Raw genomic sequence first — 22,841 nt, 5'->3', positions numbered from 1 at the left:
CTGGACATAAAAATGAATGCCTGCTACTCAAAAGAGCAGTGTTCAAGCCATGACTAATTGGCAAAGTGCTGCCTTTAAGCCCTCCTAGCACTGCTTGTGGCAATGGAAAATAGAAATGGTACAAATGAGGCTAACAGAAAGAGCAAAGCAAAGAATTATTTTAAAAAAATTTTTACTCAGTTTTGTTGTCTTCTGATTCAATTCTTTAATTAAAAAATAAAACAAAAACAAACCAGCAGCTTACCTGCATACCTTTTCTTAAAGCAACATTAAGTGGCAGAATTCTAGATCTCTTATTGTGATCTAACAATTGGATAGTGAAGAGGAGACAAGGCAGGCCAGTGCAAGCACACCTGTTGTGAGGAAGATTTGTTATAAATGAAGATATGCCTCCTGCCACCTTGAGTACAGTCCTTGTATAAGAGGACTCTATGATTATTATGGTTGCAAAAACTTGAGGTCTCAATCAATAAAGGTGAGCAGTCAGGCAGTGAAACTCAGAGCCCCATAGTTCCATAATTCTGCCCTTTGCTCTAACAAATGAAAAAGATAAGAAACCCTCATCTGCATTTGCTCACTTCCTCCCAAGCTAAAACCAGCATCAAGACAGGATTTTATCACGCTGTCATACAGACTTCCAAAAGCAAGGACAAAATCACATCAGTCACAAGAGTTGTCACAATGACAACTCAAAGAACTCATAATCAACCTTCATGTTAACTTCCTTATGCATTAGCAGATTTCACAGCTGCAACTTTACTAAATTTTAATAGTCAAGACACAAAAATTTGAAGAGATGGAATGAAATTTGCTAGGTAAAAACTAATTCTTAAACTTCTGTCTCTATAGACAAAGTTCTTCCAGGCTGGACTGATTACAGGCCCTAATCTGGAAAATTCTGGATTCCTACATCAAGATCCAGAAATAAAATACAGGATTTTCCTATAAAAGTAAACTCCTTGTCCTGGCCCTTCCTTCAATTTTAGATTTGCAAATCAGATATTTTTTAACTTCTCACAAGCAAGCAGAACAAAACAAAACAGGTAAAGGACTGGAGAACAGAAAATCACAGGAAGAAAATTTCAAAGCAGGCTGCTTATGAAGCATCCACTTAAACACGTCAACAATAATTCTGAATGAGAATTCATCCTGATGCAATGTAAGAGAATGCATTTACCTGAAACATGCCAATGCCCACAAGCAATAGACTAAGCCATAAAAGAGACTGAGGACAGTTTTGGATAATTCTAAATAGATATGTATGTGTATGCATACATATACAGGTAGGTATACTACCTCTTATTTAATTTTCATAGTCAGTAAGAGCTAAACATAATACTGATCCTCTCTCCTGCTTGCTCAGTCACTCTGCTTTTCTCAGTAGCATTCTGAGCTTTGAAAAAAGAAGCAGTTAAAATTTGCTTGCCAAACAAATTTTTGGAGTTATTGTTTAAATTAATTGAGAGACACAAAGAAAATGATCACTTTAGCAGAAGTGTGTCTTTATAGCAAAAAGCCCCATTATTAGCAAGGATACATGTGTACAACACTTTCCCAGGAGTGATCTTTTACTTGCAGCTACAGATACTCTCAAACAGATTAGTGGATCCAGTTTGGGAGTTTGTTTGGAATCACAGAACAGTTTAGTTTGGAACGGACCCTAAGGATCACCTAGCTCCAAACCCACTGTCATGGACAGGGATACCTTCTACAGGACCAGGTTGTTCAGAGACCACTCCAACCTGGCCTTGAACACTTCAAGGTATGGGGCATCCAAGAGTTCTCTGAGCAACCTGCTCCACTGTCTCACCACCTTCACAGTAAAGAATTTATTCCTGATAATCAATCTAAACCTATCTGCTTTCAGTCTAAAGCTGTTATCCCTTGTCTTATCTCTCCATGCCCCTGTAAAATGTCCCTCTCCAGCTTTCTTGTAACCTCCCTTTAGGTACTGGAAGGCTTTTATAAGGCCCTGGAGCCATCCTTTCTCCAGGCTGAACAGCCCCAGATCTCTCAGCCCGTCATCACAGGAGAGATCCTCCAGACCCCTGACCCTCCACTGGAAAAATGCAGAAAAGCATCCAGCTTTTGATTGGCACTTGTAAACTATTTCAGATCCAGAATGTCATCACTCTTCTACAAGCTTTTCAAAAGGGCTATGCAGAAGAACTTTCTTGCCTTTCTTTTAAAAGAACAAATTAACTCTTGATTTATGTCAGGAAGACAGTGCTTAAAATGAATACAAAATTGTAGCTCCCAAGTACGTCAAGCAATATTTTAGACTGCTGGAGACCTGCCACTCCCCAGTCACATGCATTCTTATTCCCTTATCTGAATACTGAAGGACTTAAACAAACCTTCCAGAAGCTGTGCCACTAATCTTCTTACTTTCAGAAAGCAAACCAACATAATGAATCCACATCCTGATACACACTGTGCCCTCACAGTAGCTTAATTATAAATAATTATAGAATTTTCCTAGCTTAGTGTTGCATCATAACACAAACAAAGCTCGTAGTGGTTATATTGCCAATCCTGCTGTAGTTTATTAATCAGATTGTGATGGGCTCTCTTCTGGATAACATGGAGCTTTGTAAGGTAAGGGAACACGGAGACTGCACTTCACTGCAGAAATGTCTTCCTTTACTTTGAGAATTAGGAGAATAAAGTGTTATGGCTTAACACAGAGTTCAGAAATTTCTAGCTACACATCTCCTAAAAATGAATGAAATCAAGGTAAAACAAGAAATCAAAGTAAACCTGGATTTGCAACTACAGTTTGGAATTAAAATTCAGAGAGCCAAGAAGAGGTTCTGAAAGACTGGAAACCTGCAACTGTGGAACTATTTTCTAGTGCAAAACTAAGTTTAGACTCAGTTACTTAAGTTATCTACAGCTGTAAGTTTTAAATGTGATGAGAGGACAGGGAAATTACATCAAAAGTCAATTCTTAAGAGCTGTGGAATACATTCCTCTTTTCAGTGTAATCCCAAGGCCAAACAAAGTTTCTTATTCCAACTACAAATTGTCTCAGTCACAATTTTGTATGCAAAACTCTTTTTCCAAGAGTCTAGAGGTTCTTAAGCTATGTTGATAATTTCTATTGTCTCTGACACTGAGGTTCCAGTTTTTCTATGTGTGACAACTAAGGCTAAAGAAAGTAAATGTGCTTCCAAATCACTTCATGTTTAATTAAAACATAACTATCACTTGCTCAATTTGCCTGATCTTTTCCAGTTGTTTCAAAACTTAACTGATGCCTGGAGAAAGCATGTAGCAAGACCTGTAAGACCCCAGGAACTGCTCCAGGTGCACCAAGTACTGGGAATACTAAAATTGAAACAGATGTCATCCATATACGTTTCAATCCTAGATGAATCACATACCAAGAACCCTACAGAGAATTTTAGAATCATGCCCTTAGAACAGCTTCTATTATGTGAGAATTTGTACCTTAGAATTTGCTTTTCTATAAACACATCACCATTGAATTACTTCTTTAATGGACCACAATTAAACTTTTTCTGTTTTTGAAGGCCAATAAATATTTTATTTAAATTTCAAAATTTCATGGCAATGATTATTCTTTTTCCAATTTCTTGGTGTATTAGTTTGTTCTTCAATTTATGCCCAGGTGCTGTTGATGCCAAATTTGTATGAATTAAGCTATTCCTCAAAATAAGTAACTAACAGCTGCCAAACAACATTCAGGGAAAAAAACAGGTTAATTTACAGCATGAAAATGCTTTCCTTGATCTGTAATAGAACACTGACATGAAGAAAAACATTCAAATGAGAGACAATGAAAGGAAGTAGTGAATTTAAGGCTGTGGGAGCCACAGTATGAAAGAACAAAATTTATCATATCAATTTTGCCTTGACTTAGCTGTCAAGTTGTATTTGTTAGCTGTTAGTTATTATTAGTTGTTGTCGTATTTTCCTTCTGACTGTGGACAGGTTTGTGTGTTTCCAAGGAGAACAGCAGCTACGGCAGAGGGTGCCACTCCGCATGAGGCCACTCAAGCCAGGCTGGGCAAAGGGACTGGAGAGAAAACAGCCCCAGGGCTTTCCAGGCAGGCTCCTGAGAAACAGGCCAGCAAGCTGGTTTTGTAGAGCACACTCAGTGCTGCTTGTTTAAGAGACAAATCACAGAAGTCACTCGGACAAGCAGCACACCAAAATAACCAATTCCAGCTTTGCAGAAATCTTAGGTGTAGTGAAAATAACCAGAAGAACCACATTTGGTGATTTGGTGGCAAAAGAAGCTTGAAACTGATGTCCTAGAATATTTTAAATATTGCAATAGTCAGAAAAATACAATATTATTGTCTGACCATTTTGGAATAAATTAATAATGATTGCCAAAAATGACTCAAAAAGTGATAAGTGATTTTCAGTAAAATAAGATAGCTTTAAATCAATATAACCTTTAAAGCAGAAAAACCATATACAGATGGACAGCTAATTAGCCTCTGATCTCCCTGAGAGAGCTTGCAATGAGAGAGAAACAAGATTCGTAGAGTCAGGCAGAGGGGAAAATGCAAGAGCCAGCTCAAAATTCAGTGCTGTAACTCCTGAGAAACCCTAAAAATGCTCCCACTGAGCAAAGGGAGATTCTAGACAAGTTTTTGGGTTACAGAGTAATGAAACCAACGGGATTAATGAATTAAAACATGATTCTTTGGGCTGGCTTAACTGTGAATAAATCAAATATTGTCATTAATGGGGCATTAGTGTCTCATACAAATTGTATGAGATTTCACAGAAGAAGTCAAGTGAAAACACAATGCTAGACCAAAATTTAGCAACACTTTTGTCCAGTGGGTTGAACCATAAAAAAAAAAAACAAAACAAAAACCTCAGACATCTGACAAAGTACTAGAAAATGTGTCATAAAAATACTCTCAAATCTGAAAAAGAAATACGTGCATATCACATATAAGTCACCCTTATTCAGCATAAAGATGCTGAACTACAAGTGATTTTACAAAGAAGCAAATCTTAAGTCTGCCTATCATGTCAGGGACAGGGAAGTTGAGAGAAGGAAGAGCTGGGAACCAAAATTGCCTCTCTACCTCGCCACCTACAACCCCTCCAGAAAAGGCAGCAGCAAACAGCAGCCTGAGGGAGCACTCAGGGATCCCTTTGTAGCAGGGAAGGAAGCTCTGCAATAGCTGCAAGGTGCAATACTTTAACATTTTGGTAAGTAAGATTCTACCTGGCAAGGCTATCCTAGCCTGGGGCTCTAAAAGCCACATGAGAAAAGACTTCAGGCCTGTTTAATAGAAATTAACACAATGGGAAAGAAAAAAGAACAACTGAAAAAAAATCCAGCAATACAAGCAGTGCAACAATAAAAAAATTACATGGAGGGAAAAAAATCCCCAAATACCAAAGTTCACAGCCATTATTTATTCTAATTATAAATTAACCTGGACATTTTAAACACCTCACAATAATGTGTGTTAGCATTATAAGACAAGGCTTTGTATTTGAAAAAAAAAAAAATCATCACTGCTTATGCATTACACTGTGTGTTTGGGATATTTTTAATGTATTTTATTTTTGTTCAAGAGACCATTCAGATTCAGACAGAGAGAATATCTGATTTGTTCAGAATTAAATGTTTTCCCAAGCATAAATTATATTGCAAGGCAAAGTGACACCCAGGCCTTTTCAGTGTGTTTCAGTTTCTGAGGCCATCATTCATTCATTTAATATTATTGATCCAACACTAAACAAAAGTGATTGAATGAATATGTCCAAACAGCTAAGAAGAAGAAAAATAAGAAAAAAATGGAGGGTTTTTTTTTAACCCCATTTTTGAATTTGCATGCTAGAACATGCAAATCGCGTTAGAATAAATATACAGGTTCAGTCTTGAAATGCTTTGACCTAACTCTAGAGCTGTATTAAAATACTTTTATTCACACTTTATGTAATGAACTGAACCTTAGACACTAGATCAAAGGCAAAAACTAGACTATAAATTGTAGTTTTGATGTTTTCTGAAGGACAAACAAGATGAAAAAGAGCAGCTAATCATATTTAAATAAAAGTGAACACTGGACAGAAGCCAGTTTCAAATTGATGCAAACACAGGTTCAGCCATAGAATCAATGTCATATATTTAGGCAGAAGGTGAAAAGAAGAGAAAAGAAGAAAGAGGAGAAGAGGAGAAGAGGAGAAGAGGAGAAGAGGAGAAGAGGAGAAGAGGAGAAGAGGAGAAGAGGAGAAGAGGAGAAGAGGAGAGAACAGGAGAAAAGAACAGGAGAAAAGAACAGGAGAAAAGAAGGTCCTACTATATCTTGCAGTGCATTTGAAATTTAGGACATGCACTTCTTGCCATACCTCAGCCTGGAAATTTTCTGAGCTTCGCAATTTAAATTTTGTGGATCACGTTTAAATTTTGTGGATCTCTTAACAGCAAAGTGACGCAAATCTCTCCCCCAGGCTACAACTGCAATAACACACTGGGACTCAGCATCCCTGTGAAAGGACCTAAAGTAACTGAAGTCACTAAAGTAATTATTTTGCCCTAGGCCAGTCTTGCCTGCTGTACTGCCACATCCATTTCTCTCAGCTGAAAGGTGAACATACAACTGCTTCCAGGTCTGCCCTACCTTGTGCACGCATGCATCCATCCCCACACTGAGACACACAGCCTAATTAGCAGCTATGGCACTGATCATCTGTTTCAACTCCCCATGCACCCTCTTCTCCAGCAGCAGCTGCAAATCTTCAGGAGGGTTCATTGATAATGGCAGGGCTCCTGCTGGCAGCCTGCACCAGCGGGAGGATTTGCAGAACTAAAAGGTCTGTCTCCCTCCACATTCACCACAGCTTCTCTCAAATGAGGAGAAACTTCACAGGAAATTCTGCCTGAAGGTCAGACCTACTCTGCTTTTCTCCTGCTCCTGGGCATTCCTACAGAGAAGTGAGCAAAACTTCCTCATGTGCTCAGCTAACTCCTGAAAGCAGGACCAGAATGTCCTCGGGTTTGCACCTTATATAAGGTGGCCTCAAGAGGTGTCTTTCCCTCATGCACTTTGTCTATTAAAAGCACAACACCAATACAGAAAATCTATAAAATCCCTCCAATCCTAGGAGAAAAAAAAAAATAGGAAAAAGAAGAAGAAGAAGAAGAAAAAAAAGAAGATTACAATAGCAAATTACAGGCCAAAAAGACAAAGATTTTAGTTTCTTGGTGCATCAGGTCATATTCCAGTGGGAAAAAGGCCTCTTCAGAGGGACTGCCTGCATCACATAGATAGAAGTAGCTAATCTTCTTAGCCAAAGACTAGTTTAAATGCCTTTTTCATTACTCAGACTAATAATACAGGAAAATTGTGCAGTGAAGGCAAAAGTAGCACAAACTCACTGTACTGGAGAAAACATGATGAAAAAGGTTAAAAAGAAAATAAAACACCACACTCTTTTATCAAATATTTTATGTGTCCATGCTGGAGCTCCAGGTAAAAAACATAAGGATTTAGAAAATTCAGATATTGACAAGAAGAAATTTGATTCAGTGGCCAGTATAGAAATCTCTGTGATGACCTGCCATACTTTCATGGTTAACCACATCATTTTAATTTGAACATAGCTGTGAAATTCTGTGTTAACAATAATTTTTATGAGTAACAGACACCTCATAAACCCTGGTTTCTTACAGATACATGTATCCAGGCTTCTACAAACACACAAATACAAACCTCAGCTCCTACTTCATACCCTTCTGAGTTTCACCCTTCCTTTGTGTTTCCTCATATTTTTTTCTGCTGTTTTTTTAACAATCTTCTCGATCCCATCAATCCCCTTTCCCTAAACAGCAGCTGGACATGAAGACAACACAGCACAGCTGGCCCTAAGTTCTCTGTGCTCATTTTGCAGCCTCCTCTTCATTCATACGGATCCCTGTCCACAGAAGCTCATTTTCACAGCAATGTGTAGAAGCTAACAATCTTCGGGAAATCCCTTGTTAAAACTGGGTTGCGATTGGCCATTGGTCAGAAATTCCTAGGAGGAACGGACAGCGCAATCACATCAGCCTTGTTTCAGAAGGGAAGCAAAAGCTAGAAACATCACCAATTTTCTTGAACACCAGCAGCCTTTTCAGTAACTCAGAGGTGGGATTTGAATACCTATGGATCTCTGGGACAATAAAACAAATCTCAGGGTAGGCTCTTTAATATCTACTTGCATGAGAACCAGGAATTTTCCCTTTCCAACTCCCCTTTCTAACACAGGAACTCATCCTATATTAATATGCCCAAGAGTAAGCAGTAATATATCATGATTAGGGTACCTATAATTTTGTTAGAAAACTTTCTAACATGAGATGCTGAATCCGAAATAAGGTTCCTCAGTTTTGAATGTCATTACAATCTAATCACTGTATTGCCTGAAGGAGTTACTTGCCTACAAGCCAGCAGTTATGACTAGATTACATAAAATATGTAGGAACAGAAGATATTCTGAGGAAGCACAAAAATTTATACTTTTTTTTTCTGGCAGAAGCTTATTTCCAGAGTTAAATGAAATTGTAAATGAAGCAGGCTGTAAGAGAACATCAATAGCCAAATGGCAGAAAAAGATGAATCTCCAAAAATTGATAAGGAATTCCACAGATTAAGAGAGATGACCAGTGTGGTCATCATCATCATGCTGATTAAATGTTTGTGTTAACAAAGCAATTAGGAAAAGTGAGAGATGACAATGAAAAACAAGAGGAGCAGCAATCTATATAAAATACTTTTGCCACTGTAAGAAATTCACATGGAGATAACAGTTGATGGATATACTGAAATAGAAGAGAAAGACTGAATAACTAATGATCTCCTCCATTTCACACTAACTGGATACTAGCAGGAATGCTTCAATGTACAGAATAAAAATACATAATTTGTCTTGTGCAAGATATTAAGAGATACTCATCATGGTTCTTCTTCACTCTTTAATTGCCTTGAATACATATTGAAAGAGAATGAGGGTAAGATTAATATGGAAGAATTTGACATTGATGTCTTCCCCTTACAGAACAGCAACTTTCCACTATTGTGCCTTTGAGGCCCACTGTCAGAGGCACAGGATATTATTGGCACTTTTAAACTAAACCACCAAAAGTTCAAACTGATTCCACTCCAGAGCCTGGAGATCAAAGCTGGACAGACAGCCTCCAACTCATATTCAGACTGTCACTCAACAAAGGACTGCTGGCACACAGAGATTACCCACGGCGAGGCTTTTAATTTGAGAGAGCAAGGAGTGGGTGCCTGCATTTGTTCTGCTAAGAATATTTGTTCAAAAAGCATTTTCCAAGTTGTGTCACCCAGCATACCTCAGTGAAAGTCCTTCAGGATGACATAAGACTTTGCAGACTAAAACAACTTGCTCCTTTCACAGAAATGAAATGCTCCATTAAAAAATAATTAATTTTGTTACAGTAAGAGATAATTAAATCAGCCAGCAGTTGAAGGCAGCTAATTGAGAACACAAATTCCCTTTCTGCTGCTGATCAAAACTAAATCGGAATTTGTAAAGATGGAGAAGGAAAAGTACCTGTTTTTTGATATGACATGGAAATAAAATATGTCACCTTCAGACTGAGACTTTCTTCAACCTTTATAATCTTCCCTATTTCACATTGTTGCAGGCTGTCAGTGACCTGATTTAACCAGTTAAGTAAAAAAGACACGATCATTACCAAAAGCATACAGTAAGGAGAGTAGAGACTGAAGACACATTGCAAGAATCTGTTTCCTTCCCCTCCCTCACCACTACTGTAATTGCCTGAGTAGAAAATGCAATATGAAAATTTCCAGCACATTTATACTCTAGGCCTTTTGCTTCACTGTTTGGTTTTGGCAACTTCTTGTCATAGAGAAGAAAAGGCAGAAAAGAAAAATTCATCCAATCAGAGGAAAAGCAGTCACCCAGTAACTTGGAAACCAGGGCTAAAAGGCTTAAAAGGTTTTGCAGTCAGCAAGTCTCATATTGTATTTGGTCAGGAAAGTAATTTTTCTTTTACTTATATTGTATTATTCTTCTTTCATTCCTATTTTTCCCAAGACTACCAGTATCATCCTGCTTTTATCTTGCATGTAAGAGAGTGATCACTTTGCTGAACCTCATGACACCTGTGTTAATCAAATCAAATGTCCCTGCTAGGGTTAAGAGCTTTGTTTTCATGACTGCAGGCACAAGGACAGGGACAGAGCCTTGGAGTCAGACATCCAAATGAAAATCCTCTATTCAATAATACAATGTCAGGTTAGTTTTTGTCTCTATGCTGTTTTCCCTCTTCCTGACTGCAACATGAAATGACTTCATCATCATCATGATTTCATAAAACAATTTCTGTGAGTTTGCTGTGATTCCTTGAGGTGAAGTCTCAAGTTTTGAGGGAGGACAGCCTTGTATTTTATCAGGCTGAATATTATTGCTCCACTTCTGAGAACAACAGATTTCTATCTTCTCCTTCTCTTCAAGTTCAGCTTTTAATCAGAGACACTTATGACGGTGGATCCTGAGGAGTGGAAGGATTTGTACTCTGTTTCCCCGCTAACTTATACATGCTACATCTACTGGTTTGCAGATACACATATTGCTGTCACTACAGGACATAACACTTTCATAAACAATATTTAGATTATTGCCATTGCTGTTATACCATTTACTAAGCCTTGCCACAATTCCCAGCCATGCTGTTGTGGGGTTTTTTTCATCATTCAGCCAGTCAAGATATAAAAACCTGACATAAAGAGCCATTTTGCCATGTGAGGATTTATCTAGTGTCCACAGGATACTAAGCCCAAGCAGTCAAGAACACCTTGATGAACTGATATCATAAATAATGTTTAAGACATAGTCACAGCTATAGTGGTAGAACACAGAGAAATAAATGCTCTCTGGTAGTAATACTTCATACCATTCTATAATTGGACATATATCTTGACAAATTCAGGAATTTAAAAGCTTTCTAATTATCCTTCCTCAGACTGAGCAACTTCATGAAATTGATTTCCAGATCGTATTAGGCAGAACTTGACTGCAAATGAAAAGGTCTTTAGCACAATGAAACCCAGCTGTTTAAAACATCCTACATCATACAGAAATTCCATGTGACAAATTGAAAAAAAAAAAAAAAAAACAGAGTTCCAGCCACATACTTCATTATAGGTCATGAACTAGGCCAATTTTAAGAGAGAGTGTTAAAGGCTAGTTTCAAGGCTTCTGTTATTTTCTCAATTCTCCCCAGAGACACACTATTATTTGGTTTCACAGAGGAATTGCTTTTTATATCAGAAAAAATTCCCAAAGCAGAAGGAAAAAATATCTGATCTGACAAGCATTGCAAACACAGTTAACAAGCTACTTTAATTATCCTCCTAAGATTTTCCCATTTGTACTCTGATCATCATCTTCTTCACAAACTTAATTATGCCTCATTTGTTCTTGCTGCACTACTCTCAGTGAGTATTCCAGGTGGAAAAAAGGCACCTGTTTGTAACTAACCTCAGGTAATTGTTTTGTATTTTTTTATTTTGCTGTAGAATAATTCAGAGTTTTTAAGAAAAAAAATATATACAGGAGTATTTTTGGGCAATATGAACATTGAGTAGAAAGCCAAGGTATTTCCACATCAGAAAAGCAAAACTCAATGGCAATGTGATCGGCCATCCATCTGAAAATTATCACTAGTCAGATGATTAAATAAATGAAGAAAATCATGCTGTTATCATCTGCATTTCAGAGATCAGTATTAATAAATTCTGATTCCTCAGCAGAGGAAACCTTTCCACAAACTTGACCTTTGAGAAAGTCAGAAAGAAGAGCAACTGGGAATAAATGTGCTTCGTGAGTCAAATACTGAGACGTGAACCTAGTCACTATTTAGAATTTATGCACTTCCAGCACTTTTAAAGTGCATAGGAATTACTGCGTTCTGACTGAGTACAGACTGAGTAAATACCCTGAAGAACCATAATTTGAGCCTGATGAGTTTCTTCTAACTTTTCAAAAGTCCTAGGTTTGCCCCCCTACCATGCCTGAACTTGATTTCACCTAGGCTGCTTTTTGAGACACATTATTCTTATTTAATTAACCTACTGAGACACATGACTGCTGCCCCGAACTCACAAGCATTTTTGATTACAATGAAATGCCAAGGCTTAAAATCTAGCACTATATAAAAGCAACTAATCTTTACACATTAACCAGCCTTCAAAACTGAAACATAAAAATTCCACAAAATTCTAAGCTTTAAAAGCGTCAAAGCTAAGTTTCTAATTTTTTTTTAAATGCACACAAGACAGCATTAGAATACATTCCATTCCATGCCTTACCTGAACCAAATTCCATCCCTTCAGAGATTCAGCAATGATAGAAGTAACTGTTGCACATACACCACCAAAAACCATCAGATGATTAGGTCCAAATTTTATTGCATCATAGAAGGCTTTGAGTCCTTTTGCATTGTCACACTGGAAAAAAAAAAAAGAGAGAGACAATATTCAATTCACAAATAAATTAACTAAGAAGTAAACTGCTGAGTAGTTAGTTGGGCAAGAAAAAAAAATCAGGGGTTCCACAGACATAAACATAAGACCTAAACAGGAAAAATTCGAGCACTCTCTTCTGGACTCCTAATGAGCCATTGCAAAAGAACAGGAAAAATGCCTCATCACAAAACCAGAACAAAACCATCACAAAACCTCATTCTACAAAACTAGAATTTTGCTACCACCATTTGACAAATAACAAAAAATTCCAGTAGCAAATGGTTGGCCAAAACATTCTCTCCATTTAGAGCTTCCATTTCCCAAAGCAAAATTTGCAATGTAACACTGGATTGTCAGCAGGGCTTTCATAGTTGGAGGAAAGTTTGAGACTACTGATGGTCTCTGTAAAGAAAGTTCTGTCTTTGAAGAAGACCCCTAAGGAGCTTCAACATAAAGTCCAACCTCAGTATTCTGTGCAAAAATATGTAGCAGAGAGGCTGTCATTTAGGAGTGTAGCACCAAGTCTTCAGAAGATAAAATATTCTTTTGAAGTGCTAAGGATTAATTGTTCTGCTCTCATAGCTCACACAGCTTTGAGTGGCAGGCTGGGCTAGATGACACTCTGAGGTCCTTCTAACCTGACCTGTTCTTGGCTTCCCTGATAATTAGCTTGATCATTATTTCAGGTGTAGAGGATTTTATTGCAAACTCAGACCAAGACTGAACATTAGGAAAAAAAGACTCATGCTAGTCAGTATTGTAAAAGATATATCAATCCTTGAATAAAGTAGTATTAATAATTCATAATAACCCTAATTCCTAAGCTTGCAATAGAGTATTAATAAATTATGTGCCTAAAGGTTGAACTTGATTCCAAACCATACTGGAAGTCAGAAGTACCAACAGAATACAATAGCAGCTGCCACTGGTCCACTAACAGCCACTCCTATCTCTTTTTGAAACACAAGTTTTCTGCCCTCTTTTGCTTCCTCTGCAAAGTCTTCCTTGAATGTACTCTTTATAAGAACTATCACACACCAGCCTCCAATATTTCATTATGACTATTCAATAAAACAGTTCATTTACTATCAGCATCCAAGTAGTAATTGTATTGCATTCTGCAGAGAGAATAAAGATTTTGACTAAGAAGTTTGGAAGCTTATATTAATCTCCTTACTGAATTAATATGCTAAAAGAAAAATTATTATATTTGCATTTTATCTGCAAGAATAGAATTATTGCTCCCACTTATTCAAAATGATACAGATATTTAATGAATAGACTCCCTTAAATTGCATAATATAGCCCAATGCTTTCTTTCTTAATGCAGAAAAAAACCCCAAAACTTCTCAGTACAGAAGAGGCTCCCCTGTCAGTTTAATGTGCTGGTGACAAGCTCACATTGTGAGGGAATTAAGACTGTGATCATTGGAAGAAGCAGCATCCTCCATTCTTACTCCTTCACTCCCTACTCAAAGACCAGTTTATTCCAAGTGCAACCAGAAGGCTCAGCTACTTCTTAAATCTAAAAGCAGCCAAGGACACAGAGCTTTAGGTATCTGCACTTAATTGACATTTAGCCAAGTATTTTCCCTCTTCCACCTTATGACATGAAGCTGCAGCAGAAGAGATTGCTGAACTGGTTTTCATACCAATTTAAAACCAGTTACTATAATTATTTTTATTTTTTTATTAGGTCACATTTAAAATGTATCACTAAGTAGCAGTTTGAGAAGAATATAAGCCATGTATGAAACACAAATTATGTTAATAGTAAAATAACTGTCGAAAGTTGCAGCCTGTGAAGGGCCATGTCGAAGTTATGAATAAATAAATGATAAGCACTTATGGTATGTTATCTGAAATAAAATCCACCCTTACATCACAAAACATCTGCTGCATTTTTAACTTCTATTTGCCTACAAAATGTTTATCACTGCAGTAAACTTAAGAAATTGTGGGCTGCAGCAGGTCAGCTTGCTGGGAGGTCCAGAATTGGTATAAGATCTTTCTAATTTGATTTTTCATGGTTATGAATATACTAGCATGACGACAACCCCTTTTCAATCACACAACAATTCTCTTGGGAAGGTATGCCAAAATGTTTGCTCATCTCTCCCAAAGTGAAAGGTTCACGCTGCTGAAAAGGTTCACGCTGCTGGTCAATCAAAAGTACCTACAATAACACCTGGGCTTCTCTTCAATGTGATTCAGTTAAAGGGCTACCATGTTTTCACCTTTGTACTTTCCTCCTGACTAGTCTCAGTTCTCCCTCTTCTAGGCCACCATGAATAATTAGAGTAGACTTTGCCTATTCCTTGAGCAAAACTGTCTCAAAAGTCTAAAGTATATCTCAGAGATAAAGAACAAGAACTTAATACTGTGGCTGGCCACACTGGACAGAAATTAAAGGAAAAATGATAAAGATGGGAGAAAGCAGACTCTCACATTTGTTTAATGTCACATTTCACAACATACACTGTGTATAACATTCTTCCCTGCAAGCAACAGAACAGTCTGTCACAAGCATTAAAGAATAAACATTCAGATAAAAATAATAGCCCTACCAAGCCAGACAGACAAGCAGGAGAAAAGGTTTCTTCCTGCCTCTAGTCTGAGGAGCATATTCTTAGTGAGCTCCTGGAGCCCTGAGAACAACTGGATTTTTTCAGAAATCCCAGGTGGCCACCACTGCTGCTCATGGTCTTCGATTCCCAAACCCTATATATGTAACCATACAAGAGGGCAGTGCTGTTGAAAGACATCACCTAAATTCCCATCATATTGCCACTCAACAACTTGCTGAATTGTTGTCTCCAAGTGACTCCAGCTGGGTCCAGGGAAAACCCTTGGCAGCAATCTACAAGACAACTCAAGACTGTATAAGAACCAAAATCCACATTAAATAGCAAAAGCTAGAAAGTCCTGGCCACATGATGATGACAAGAAGCTGACTGTCTTACTAATTGCAGCATGACTGATAACAATGAAGGGGAGAGAATCCCTCATAAAAAGTCACAAACTTGCATCATGAAAAATATAATCTGAAGGAGCCAACACTGCTTTTACCACTAAGTTTTGATATTTTGCCTGAATTGTCATCAGCATGTCTACTTCACTGACCTGAACTCAGCCAGCTCCCTTTCAAGCCATGTATAAAACAGGGCAGCTATGCTGTGCCCCTGAACTTGGCTGCACATTGAAACACTGACCATGGTTGCAATACATTTACCAAAACTAGAATTTCAAGTACATGTGATTTGCCACTTATCACAATTTTCTTCAGGAGAAGGGGCTGAGAACTGCCTACCCCAAACACATTAATTGCTGTGCTTACTCTCAGCCAAAAGCCAGGAATAAGCAAAATATAAATAGCAAACATACATATTAATGAAATAATTACATTAAGTGTATCTCTTAGCACACTGACTTCATACAGACTACCTGGAAAATTCACAAGGGAAAATACAACGAAATCACTAAGCAAAGGTTTGTGAAGTGTCCTGCCTCTTGCTATGACAAAGACAGCTTAATATCACAGCTGGCATCTGACAAAGTGTACATAGAACTGCCTATTTTAATTAGGAAAACTAGCCAGATTAACTGCTGCAAAGGAGAAGAGTCAAAGGAATTTGTGGATTGAAGTGTGAACCTTCCTGAATCCTCTTCAAAGGAGCAGATAAATGACAAATAAAAACTATAATCCTCCACTGAGAAAAGGATGTGAATACACAAGGAGGAAGAACTGCCTGAGGCGTTAGGGGTGCACACAGGCAAGAAACATTTCTGGAGAGAACAGCACAGCCGCTGAATAACCAGGAGAGACCTCCCACCCACCCAAAGGCCTTCTGCAGCTGGGAGAAAGGATGTCCCATGTGAAGGCCCCACATCACTGAAGTCAGGAGAAGCAGCAGGAGTGACCTGTGAGGGTTGTTGGCTGCCAGGAGGGCTGTCTGGCAGACAGTGAAAGAGACACTGGGGTGTGCACTGAAATCCTCATGGCCATAAGCATAATGCACTGCAAGTCCTTGGTGCACAGAAGAGAAATTCATGTGGCTCTCATACAATAAAAAGTTTTGCCAACTCCATAACATCGACAGGTTTGAGTAATTACAGGGCTAGCACAACAGCAGATACTTGCAATTTAACTGATCTTGTTGGAGTTGCACAGCAGTGAGCATTGCAGGGACAGATACTCTGGTCACACGTGTGATTATGTTTAGATTTCTAGCTGTTGGATAGCTGTGCTGAACTGTTTCTCAGCAAGCTGTATTCTGGCACAACTACACTTTTTCTGAGTAAAAGTAAACATGAGGAACTATTTTGGTGTCTATTGAGCTACTGACAATTGATGGTAGAGAGCCTTTATGAAAAGAGGGACTAACAAACAGCTGTCATCTGCATAATAAAATATCCAACTTTATCAAGTGATATCAGAGCTTTCAGCAGCAATCTGCCCTAAATGCTCATAAATATTTTAAGAGACTTTGAACAAAAAGAACAAAGGTATGAAGCCTTATTCCTATCCTCTACAAAGTCTTGCCTAGAAACATCAACAACTGTGTTACAACATCAGCTCAAATGGAGCTAAGAGATGAGGAACACCAACAATTATTTTAATTTAATTTTCACTGACTTCTTTAAAGTCCTCAATAAATACAGACAATTCAGTGAAGAACATATAGACAACTGCTCAGAGCTACAAAAAATGTCAATCAATTTGGCAAACTCTGCCTGCTTTATATGGGCAGGGCATGCTTCCCCTGAGGTTTGTCTCTGTTTTCAAGTATCTGTGATTTTGGTACTTTAAAAGCCAGCAATTATATTTTTGCATTTAATTGCTGTAGCTGTATTTTCTCTCCATGAGTTTGTACGACTGCTCTTGGAACCTCCACTTTGACAACCACAGCATCTGGTGACAACATAATTATCCATTGAAAGAAAAAGCGCTCCTTTTCAATTGTTCTAGAACACTTCACACTGTGCAAAGTAGGTGTGAAATGTCTTGCCAGAGGATGTTATGAATGCTAAAAGTTCATAAAATACATTTCATGTATTCACAAATACATGAAATTAAATAGGACTAGTTCATAGATCAAAAAATCAATTCAAAACTTCTTAATGGAGAGATGGCAATATTCTCACTAAACACTTGAATCACAGACTGCTGGTGGCCAGGATACTATTCTAGGGAAGCAAGACAAAGATCTCACCCTTTCCTGCTGGTGAACTGACAAAGCCAACTACTTGCATCAAGTCTGGTCTGAACTGCTATAGCCATTCCCATGTTCTGCATTTGAAAAATAAAAGCAACCCCTTCCAGCAAGTACACTAAACTTCTCTGTCTTAAAACTGAAGTTAACTCATCCCAAAAGGTAGGCTTTTCTGTATGTGATTTCTCTATCATATTCTAATTTAACTAAAATAATGCAATCATATTTAGCAATCATATTTGGTTTTCCTTTAGAAGGACTGGCAACAGCAGAGGATGACTTAATCTATTCAGTGAAATATTTCCCAGTAAATGAACTCTTTTACCTTGACACCTCTTGACATACTTCTAGACTTTATCTAGCAACTTCTTTATCTGATTCTGCCTGCTGCACAGCTCACCAAGTGCTACTTCTAAGGTACTGGTGCTTGGCATCTCATTTAGCAGCTTATATTCTGCCTTGGGTCCCACCAGCCACTCCAATGACTGATCCCAAAGCAAGGGAGACCACTTGCTCCTCTGTCCCCTTGTGTCCTAAGAGCCTGTCTAAACACCTTGTGAAGGCTCAGTCTCTTGCTCAAGACATTTTCTTTTTACCCAGTTCACTGTTTGGAACAGAGTTCACCAAGCAAGATAAACAAAGACTTCCTGTCTCTCCTTATAAGTGAATTATATTTACTTTTCCCAACAATACCCTTTTTTTATTATATGACTTATATTTTCAGTTTTGTTACTATTTCTTGGAGTATATAACATTTACACTGAATGATTCCAATTTAAGAACTCCAATATTAAATGAAATTGGGATGTAGCAAATAGATAAATCCTGTGTAATCAAAACTGACTCTGTCTATGTTTCCATCCCGATTAAACATGCAGTAGTATCAGATATTAATTTGACTTCCTCTTTTCAGAGTAAACTTGCATTCAGCTGGAAAGGTGAAGTCTTCTCTCAAACAAAGGTAAAGCTTTTCCCTGATGAGGAACTGTAACACACGCAGAAGTTCAGAAGAACTTCTGAAGAAGCATTTAGTGTGTTTATGATATGAAAATCTCTCCCTTTTAATAATGCAACTATTGGTTGATGTGGCAAGGTTTTGGTAGCAGAGGAGCAGCAGGGGTGACTTCTGTGAGAAGACACCAGGAGCTGCCCCCACATTTTTCCCCAGAACTGACAGCCAGTTCTGGCCAGCTCCAAAACTGCCCACTGCCCAAAGCGGAGCCCATTCAGCTGATGAAACTCTATAGTAACACATTTAATAGGAGGCAAAAAAGTCCCACTGTACAGCAGCTGTGAAAGAGGAACAAGAAAAAAGATATGAAAGCAACAGGCCTGCAGGCACTAAGGTTGGTGAGGAAGGAGGGACAGGAGATGCTCCAGGAGCTGCAGCCCATGGTGAGACAGGCTGGTGGCCCCCTGCAGCCCATGAGGATCCATAGTGAAGCAGAGATCCATAGCCTTTTTCTTTTCCCTCATTTTTTTTTTCTCCTGGCTGTACCACCAGTCCTGTGCAGGAGCTGTTCGAGGGCCATACAGCAATGGAATTCAGGTAACACTGGCTAGGATGTAAGAAGTTGAGCAGGAATTCAAAACATAGTTACCTTCTTGTGAATTGCTAACAGAAAGCTAACTTTTGGGCCTTAGAGAGACCCTATTGTGCAAAATGAGCAATTAGTCAGATCCCACAGAACAAGTTCCTGAGTTTTGTTGGATTGTTCTGCAGTTGGACTTGCCATCTTGAATGCAATTGGTGTTAGTTCAAGTGTTCCTGGACCAGAGGGGATATTATAACATCCCTATTGTATTGGCTCACCCACAACATACAGTCTATTTTATTTTACTTACTCACTTCTGCGTTTATCTAATAAAATATTACCCAAGATGGTTTTACAGATGTTTTTTAATTATCAGCATTACTTGAAATGGATGGATGTTCCCAAAACCAATATCCTTTTGAATTAGATTTTTCTCCAAGTATCCTTAAAGCTGCTTGTGGATGTTCACATTCAGAGTTTTATGGCATAAAAAAAAAAAAAAACCCACAAAACTAAGTCTTGGTACTGTATTGGTTTTATCCTGACATTCTGGTGCTCAAACACCTATCAGATATTTTTGAAAATTCAGTATTAACAGGGAGACTAATACTTTGCTTAATTCTTCCTCCCAACCTAACCTATGCTCTCCATTGCCATTATGTTTTATGGAAATATGTTGCATTATGGAAAAGCATAAAAATTCCAAAGGAACAGTAAAATAATATATCCAAACATATTTAGAAAACAAATAATATATTCTGGTTTTGAGAATAAGCTGGCTTTGCTTTCTCCAGCTATTCCAATTTCTACCAAGAAGTTCAACATTGCAATAGTTGCTAACAAAACAAAGAATTATTTTAATTATTCAATAATTGAAGAAAATATCTTCAGACTTTATTTTAATCAAAATACTTTGTAAAATGCCCCTAGGAAATCAGTTCTGTTTTTTGCATTTAAGTAACCTCAGAAGGTGATAATTGCTTCAGACACTTGAACCCCAAGATCATTATCACTTAAATTTATTGTTGCAATCTGCTGATTATTTTGTTGTCTCTCAGACATGTGCTGTAGTAGAATTACAAGGTATTTGCCAGCTGCTGCTCAAGTACAGACTGAGAGCTAAAGGAGACAATACTGGCAGGTTCAACACAGAGTCACTAATGTCAATTCTTCAATTCTGAACTTGTCTCTGTTTTTTTTCTTCCTTTCATTATTACCATTTATTATTTATCATTACACCGCCAGAAATAGTCTACGTTTTCATAGTCACATTCTGCTGAAATATTTCTGTTAGATTTCCTTTCATTCCCTCCCCTGCACTTTCTAGAATATAGGGAAGAATTCAGAAAAGTGAAAAGATGTGTCATTTAAATATGACACTGGATTTTGTTTTTCACATATAGAGTATGCAAAAGACAAGACTTAGCAAGAACAACCAAAACTAATACATCGTACTTCATTCTATGCTTTGAAAATAAATTTTCTGAAACTGCCTTTAAAGGTATAGTTTCACCAGTTTTCTCCTTTCCTTATGTTTGAAACTGACTATGTATTCAGTTTTAATAGCATTGGGTTTTTTTCCTCAGGTAATTCTGGGAATAGGAAAATCATCTCATGCAGGGAAGGGTACCATCTCTAAACTCTAAGTGTGTCTTTTCAGTACACTGAAAATTGTTACGTACTGAAAAGGTATGCAGCAGTGCTCTTGACAGTAAATAAAATGAAAGACTGAAGTAAGAGAACAAAGAAGGAGAAAAAATCCAAATTCATAAATAAAAATCAAGAAGTTCTTGTAGGTGGAAGAAAATAGAGGTGCACAAGAGCAAAACATTTAAAGTACCAGTGATATACATGGTAGACCGCCTGGCATCCCTCTCTGCAGTAATAAGCTGCAACTGAAACCAAGACAGGAATGCAAAGATATTTTGAAAAATCACTTGACCCTTAGCAAGCAGCAAGAAGCAGTTGTAGGGGAAGTCTGCTGTATGAATTCTTTCTTTATCATGACCTACTTACTCATGGAAAAGGCTTTATTTTTACAAAAAAGGGTAGGGGCAAAAAAAAAAAAAAAAAAAACAAACCAAAATCTTTCTTGATACTTTTCTGACATGAAATTAAAAAATTATTCTGGGGGTGAAGAGATATGGAAAAAAGAAAAAAAAAACAGAAAAACCAAAACTCTTCTCATCCTTCTGGTTAAGGATTATGTTGAAATAAAGTCTCCCTTGTGTGCCTCTGTCATATGGCAACAGGGCCCATGTCTCAGTACTCACAAACAGAGAAATTTCCAAATAAACATTCACCAGGAATGACAAGAAGCACAGATGACTCCAAGGCCCTTCAGAAATGTTCTTATAACTTCTGAAAGTCATTTACCTGGAAAATGTGAGACAATCTCTTAAGCTATCACAATGATGTCTGTAGCATCCTTGAGAATATAGTTGAATTTTAATAAAAGGTCCGAAAGCACCTGGCATTTTTGGAAAATATGATGAAACTCCTCTACTTTAGAGGATTATATTCAACATCAAGAGTGCTTAGTGGTATGTGTAGCTCCCAGCATGACTTTTCTGAAGCAATACTGTTTGAAAGAGGTTCTTTTCGGTGTGTGTTTTTTTTTTTAAATTCCCCAACCAGAACTTTGGAAACACAGACAAAAATCAGAATTAAAATACAGCTGACAAAGTAAGAGGTTAGAAAGGGCATAATGAATTAAGAATAGCAAAAAATAATTTTTTTGACTCAAAGGTCAAGAAAATCTGGTATAATAACCTCCATCACAAGTCCATGATTTTTAATTAAAATCTTTCTGTGATGTAAAACAGTTGAACTTTGTCCATAGTGAATGAAATTCTGCTAAGTTAATTTATCTAATGAGGAATAATGTGTGATCCTTTGGATAAACCACCATTAAGTTAGCCCATAAAAGCCAAATTAAATTCATGGTATGCTTTAATTTGGCTTGAATTAACATAGCATGAGACTACAATAATTTACCATTTTATAGAAGTCTTAGGCTGGAAATTGATAGAGTACATATCAGCACAGTTAGCATCATATTCTTTTGCCCCCTTAACACCGGGCAAAAGAAAAATCATGGAGAGAATAAAGTTTTATTTCAGCAGCTGCACAGATGGCATGACATTCAGCCTGTCAGTAGGCACAATGCTTCACAGTCACAGTTTTGGGAGTATGAAAAACCCCCAAAATCCCAGTGCTAATTAGCAACCTTGCTAACGAGAACCTGAGGTGCCATGGACTTATCTGCAATGGGGAGTTGACTCAAAGTTAAGCCTAAGAGGCAAAGAAAAGAGAAGGACCAGCCCTGGAAGTATGGAGAGACACTGGAATGGAAACCTGTTCAAAATGGTTTCCAATTTCATTAGCCCTGTAAGCAAGGTTGTCACAGGTATTACTTCAAGCCAAACTTAATTTGTTGTTTTCCTATCTAAAGGCCCTCCTTGAGCTGAGTTTTATATAACTGGTAGAGATTAGGGACCACTTCAAAATCTTGAAGTGGTGGATCTGTCTGATATGTGGTCCTGTCACATTCATGCATGAACACTAAATTTCAATAGCTTTAAAGTTAT

The 22,841-nt window shown here is 37.7% G+C and overlaps 1 protein-coding gene across 1 annotated transcript in view; it reads right to left on the bottom strand.

Moving 5' to 3' along the window:
- Positions 1–22,841, bottom strand: part of GABBR2 (gamma-aminobutyric acid type B receptor subunit 2) — a 456,178-nt gene that overhangs the window by 341,176 nt on the left and 92,161 nt on the right. The window contains exon 2 of the mRNA XM_059487462.1: positions 12,348–12,485. Coding sequence (XP_059343445.1) covers positions 12,348–12,485 — 138 coding nt within the window. The remainder of the gene's footprint in view (positions 1–12,347; positions 12,486–22,841) is intronic.

This window comes from Ammospiza nelsoni, chromosome 1, assembly GCF_027579445.1.
Source record: "Ammospiza nelsoni isolate bAmmNel1 chromosome 1, bAmmNel1.pri, whole genome shotgun sequence".
NCBI classification, from domain to species: Eukaryota; Metazoa; Chordata; class Aves; order Passeriformes; family Passerellidae; genus Ammospiza; species Ammospiza nelsoni.
The sequence above is the reverse complement of the archived record's forward strand: the minus strand, read 5'-3'. Positions and strand labels throughout refer to the sequence as shown.